The sequence below is a fragment of the Oncorhynchus gorbuscha genome, unplaced genomic scaffold, assembly GCF_021184085.1.
Source record: "Oncorhynchus gorbuscha isolate QuinsamMale2020 ecotype Even-year unplaced genomic scaffold, OgorEven_v1.0 Un_scaffold_8988, whole genome shotgun sequence".
NCBI lineage: Eukaryota > Metazoa > Chordata > Actinopteri > Salmoniformes > Salmonidae > Oncorhynchus > Oncorhynchus gorbuscha.
Genome location: NW_025752053.1, coordinates 7,501 through 13,590, shown reverse-complemented (window position 1 = coordinate 13,590; position 6,090 = coordinate 7,501). Strand labels below are relative to the sequence as shown.

The window sequence follows — 6,090 nt, the reverse complement described above, 5'->3', positions numbered from 1 at the left end:
CCATCCCTGTATCGAGGTACATTTCTCAACCCGTATCCCATCCCTGTATCGAGGTACGTTTCTCAACCCGTATCGAGGTACGTTTTCAACCCGTATCCCATCCCTGTATCGAGGTACGTTTCTCAACCCGTATCGAGGCACAAGGTACGCTTTCAACCCGTATCCCAACCCGTATCGAGGTACGTTTCTCAACCCGTATCGAGGCATCAACCCGTATCGAGGTACGTTTCAACCCGCATCTCAACCCATCCCTGTATCGAGGCATTTCAACCCGTATCCCATCCCTGTAGAGGTACGTTTTTCTCAACCCGTATCCCATCCCTGTATCGAGGTACGCTTTCAACCCGTATCCCATCCAACCGTATCGAGGGTACGTTTCTCAACCCGTATCGAGGTACGTTTCAACCCTGTATCGAGGTACGTTTTCAACCCGTCGAGATCCCATTCTCAACCCGTATCCCATCCCTGGAGGTATCGAGGGCACGTTTCTCAACCCGTATCTCATCCCTGTATCGAGGTACATTTTTCAACCCGTATCCCATCCCTGTATCGAGGTACGTTTCTCAACCCGTATCGAGGTACGTTTCTCAACCCGTATCGAGGTACGTTTCTCAACCCGTATCGAGGTACGTTTTCTCAACCCGTATCGAGGTACGTTTTCTCAGCCCGTATCCCATCCCCGTATCGAGGTACGTTTCTCAACCCGTATCGAGGTACGTTTCTCAACCCGTATCCCATCCCTGTATCGAGGTACGTTTCTCAACCCGTATCCCATCCCTGTATCGAGGTACGTTTTTCAACCCGTATCCGCATCCAACCCGTATCGAGGCACGTTTCTCAACCCGTATCCGTTTCCAACCCGTATCGAGGTACGTTTTCTCAGCCCGTATCCCATCCCCATATCGAGGCACGTTTCTCAACCCGTATCGAGGGTACGTTTCAACCCGTATCTCATCCCTGTATCGAGGTACATTTCTCAACCCGTATCTCATCCCTGTATCGAGGTACGTTTCTCAACCCGTATCGAGGTACGTTTCTCAACCCGTATCCCATCCCCGTATCGAGGTACGTTTCTCAACCCGTATCGAGGTACGTTTCTCAACCCGTATCCCATCCCTGTATCGAGGTACGTTTCTCAACCCGTATCCCATCCCTGTATCGAGGTACGTTTCTCAACCCGTATCCCATCCCTGTATCGAGGTACGTTTTTCAACCCGTATCCCATCCCTGTATCGAGGCACGTTTCTCAACCCGTATCCCATCCCTGTATCGAGGCACGTTTTCTCAACCCGTATCCCATCCCCGTATCGAGGCACGTTTTCAACCCGTATCGAGGCACGCTTTCTCAACCCGTATCGGGTACGTTTTCAACCCGTATCGATCGGTACGTTTCTCAACCCGTATCCCATCCCTGTATCGAGGCACGTTTTCAACCCGTATCTCATCCCTGTATCGAGGTAAATTTCTCAACCCGTATCCCATCCCTGTATCGAGGTACGTTTCTCAACCCGTATCGAGGCACGTTTCTCAACCCGTATCGAGGTACGTTTCTCAACCCGTATCGAGGCACGTTTTCTCAACCCGTATCGAGGCACGTTTCTCAACCCGTATCTCATCCCTGTATCGAGGTACATTTTTCAACCCGTATCCCATCCCTGTATCGAGGCACGTTTCTCAACCCGTATCGAGGCACGTTTCTCAACCCGTATCGAGGCACGTTTCTCAACCCGTATCGAGGTACGTTTCAACCCGTATCGAGGTACGTTTCAGCCCGTATCCCATCCCCATATCGAGGTACGCTTTCAACCCGTATCCCATCCCGTTTCAACCCGTATCCCATCCCTGTATCGAGGCAACCCGTATCCCATCCCTGTATCGAGGTACGTTTCTCAACCCGTATCCCATCCCTGCATCGAGGCACGTTTTCCCAACCCGTATCGAGGTACGTTTCTCAACCCGTATCGAGGTACGTTTCTCAACCCGTATCGAGGCACGTTTCTCAACCCTGTATCGAGGCACGCTTTCAACCCGTATCCCATCCCCATATCGAGGTACGTTTCTCAACCCGTATCCCATCCCTGAGGGTACGCTTTCTCAACCCGTATCCCATCCCGTATCGAGGCACGCTTTCTCAACCCGTATCCCATCCCTGTATCGAGGTACGTTTCTCAACCCGTATCCCATCCCTGTATCGAGGTACGTTTCAACCCGTATCCCATCCCTGTATCGAGGTACGTTTCTCAACCCGTATCCCATCCCCGCATCGTATCGAGGTACGTTTTCTCAACCCGTATCCCATCCCTGTATCGAGGTACGTTTTCTCAACCCGTATCCCATCCCTGTATCGAGGTACGTTTTCTCAACCCGTATCCCATCCCCGTATCGAGGTACGTTTCTCAACCCGTATCTCATCCCTGTATCGAGGTACATTTCTCAACCCGTATCCCATCCCTGTATCGAGGTACATTTCTCAACCCGCATCCCATCCCTGTATCGAGGTACGTTTTCTCAACCCGTATCCCATCCCTGTATCGAGGTACGTTTTCTCAACCCGTATCCCATCCCCGTATCGAGGTACGTTTCTCAACCCGTATCTCATCCCTGTATCGAGGTACGTTTCTCAACCCGTATCCCATCCCTGTATCGCGGTACGTTTCTCAACCCGCATCCCATCCCCGTATCGAGGTACGTTTTCTCAACCCGTATCGAGGCACATTTCTCAACCCGTATCCCATCCCTGTATCGAGGTACGTTTCTCAACCCGTATCGAGGTACGTTTCTCAACCTGTATCGAGGTACGTTTCTCAACCTGTATCGAGGTACGTTTCTCAGCCCGTATCCCATCCCTGTATCGAGGTACATTTCTCAACCCGTATCGAGGTACGTTTCTCAACCTGTATCGAGGTATGTTTCTCAACCTGTATCGAGGTACGTTTCTCAACCTGTATCGAGGTACGTTTCTCAGCCCGTATCCCATCCCTGTATCGAGGTACGTTTCTCAACCCGTATCCCATCCCTGTATCGAGGTACGTTTTCAACCCCCGTATCCCATCCCTGTATCGAGGTACGTTTTCTCAACCCGTATCGAGGTATGTTTTCTCAGCCCGTATCGAGGTACGTTTCTCAACCCGTATCCCATCCCTGTATCGAGGTACGTTTTCTCACTGAAATCCTCCTCTCTAACTCTCCTCTGTCTTCTACACTGAAATCCTCCTCTCTAACTCTCCTCTGTCTTCTACACTGAAATCCTCCTCTCTAACTCTCCTCTGTCTTCTACACTGAAATCCTCCTCTCTAACTCTCCTCTGTCTTCTACACTGAAATCCTCCTCTCTAACTCTCCTCTGTCTTCTACACTGAAATCCTCCTCTCTAACTCCTCTCTGTCCTCTACACTGAAATCCTCCTCTCTAACTCCTCCCTGTCCTCTACACTGAAATCCTCCTCTCTAACTCCTCTCTGTCTTCTACACTGAAATCCTCCTCTCTAACTCTCCTCTGTCTTCTACACTGAAATCCTCCTCTCTAACTCTCCTCTGTCTTCTACACTGAAATCCTCCTCTCTAACTCCTCTCTGTCTTCTACACTGAAACGACTGGACAGGAGAAAACAGAATACACCACTTTTACATCCCGTTTGTCTAGGATGGAGAAGAGAAGGGGATGGAAGAGGAGGCCAGAAGGGGCGGGACCCAGGGTTCCAGAGCATCAAATTCCTGATGCATTGTGGGTATATTGACTGCGACTGATGTAAAATAAATAATGAGTAGTTATTTATGACACAGCCTTTTGTCAGAAAAATAACCAAATAAACAAATGGACCCGTCTAACCTGTTGATGGTATTATATCAGTCAAATATAATCACGATTTAACTACACTGAACAAAAATAGAAACGCAACATGCAACAATTTCAAAGATGTTACTAAGTTACAGAACATATATGGAAATAAGTCCATTGAAATCAATGCCTTAGGCCCTAATCTATGGATTTCACATGACTGAGAATACAGATATTCATCTGTTGGTCACAGACACACATTAAAAAGAAAGGTAGGGGTGTGGATCAGAACCAGTCAGTATCTGGTGTGGATCAGAACCAGTCAGTATCTGGTGTGGATCAGAACCAGTCAGTAACCAGTCAGTATCTGGGGTGGATCAGAACCAGTCAGTATCTGGTGTGGATCAGAACCAGTCAGTATCTGGTGGGATCAGAACCAGTCAGTATCTGGGGTGGATCAGAACCAGTCAGTATCTGGTGTGGATCAGAACCAGTCAGTATCTGGTGTGGATCAGAACCAGTCAGTATCTGGGATCAGAACCAGTCAGTATCTGATCAGAACCAGTCAGTATCTGGTGGATCAGAACCAGAGTATCATCAGAACCAGTTGGCGGGAACTGGAACATGCTGTGGATCGTCAGTATCATCAGAACCAGTCAGTGATCAAGAGCATTTTTTGGATCCCAGAACCGTCAGTATCTGGTGTGGATCAGAACCAGTCAGTATCTGGTTGGATCAGAACCAGTCAGATCTGGGGGTGGATCAGAACCAGTCAGTATCTGGTGTGGATCAGAACCAGTCAGTATCTGGGGTGGATCAGATTCAGTATCTGGGGTGGATCAGAACCAGTCAGTATCTCCAGTTATATAAATTGGATCCAGGAACATGCTGTCGTACAAGTTGATCAAGAAAGCATTTTTTCCCCCAGTTGAACGCACTGAAGTCGGAGATTTCCGAGTTCCCAGTTGTTTTGAACGCCCAGTTGTTTTGAACTGAAGTCGGAGATTTCAGAGTTCCTCACTGATGTCGGAGATTTCCGTTCCCGGTTGTTTTGAACTCACTGAAGTCGGAGATATTCGAGTTCCCAGTTGTTTTTAACGCACTTAAGTCAGATATTTCCGAGTTTCCAGTTGTTTTGAACTCACTGAAGTCGGAGATTTCCGAGTTCCCGGTTGTTGTGAACGCGGCAAAAGCCCCAATTGAATGAGTATAGAAGTGAGTGACGTACATATCATGCGAGGATCGAGCTGAAAGACCCCTTCGACGGTGTGACGTCAATAAGAAGCGACGGTGAGCAGGCCTACGAATCAATACACAAAAATAGGACGGGGGAGGAAATAATGTTTTGTTGTTTTTGGTTAAATAAATCCGTTTGATTCAACGCAATGCCGAAAGTGAAAAGGAGCAGGAAACCACCTCCGGATGGCTGGGAGTTGATTGAACCGACATTGGACGAATTAGACCAAAAAATGAGAGAAGGTAATTTGTAGCTAGGTAATAATGTTAGCCACCTATAAGCTAGTTAAGTCCGTACCAAACGAGGCTCCGCTAACATCATGTCGACACAATGTTGACATTTGTTTAGGATATTTAACCAGTCAACTAGTACTCATTTCGCTAGCTATGTTACCGAGCTGTATGAATCTGACTTGGAAGCTTCTAAGTTAACTACACTGAATAAAAATATAAACGCAACACAGTTTTAAATGTTACTGAGTTCATATATAATGAAATCCTTAAACTGAAATAAATTATTTAGGCCCTAATCTGTGGATTTCACATGACAGGGGATACAGATATGCATCTATTGGTCACAGATACCTAATAAAAAAGTAGGGGTGTGGATCAGAATCAGTCAGTATCTGGTGTGGAACAGAACCAGTCAGTATCTGGTGTGGATCAGAACCAGTCAGTATCTGGGGTGGATCAGAACCAGTCAGTATCTGGTGTGGATCAGAACCAGTCAGTATCTGGCGCGACACAACTCCTTCTCATAGAGTTGATCAGGATGTTGATTGTGGCCTGTGGAATGTTGTCCCACTCCTCTTCAATGGCTTTGAGAATTTTCTGGATATTGGCGGGAACTGGAAAATGCTGTCGATCCAGAGCATCCCAAACATGCTCAGTGGGTGACATGTCTGGTGAGTATGCAGGCCATGGAAGAACTGGGACATGTTCAGCTTCCAGGAATTGTGTACCTCCACCATGGGGCTCTCCGTTCACAACGTTGACATCAGCAAACACCATACCATAACCACACCTCCACCATGGGGCTCTCCGTTCACAACGTTGACATCAGCAAACACCATACCATA

At 47.8% G+C, this 6,090-nt stretch overlaps 1 protein-coding gene across 1 annotated transcript in view; it reads left to right on the top strand.

The window, feature by feature from the left end:
- The first annotated feature begins 5,073 nt into the window (after window positions 1–5,073).
- LOC124030041 (protein BUD31 homolog) overlaps window positions 5,074–6,090 on the top strand; it is a 7,603-nt gene continuing 6,586 nt past the window's right edge. The window contains exon 1 of the mRNA XM_046341559.1: window positions 5,074–5,254. Within this exon, the coding sequence (XP_046197515.1) occupies window positions 5,161–5,254 (94 nt within the window). The 5' untranslated portion in view covers window positions 5,074–5,160. The remainder of the gene's footprint in view (window positions 5,255–6,090) is intronic.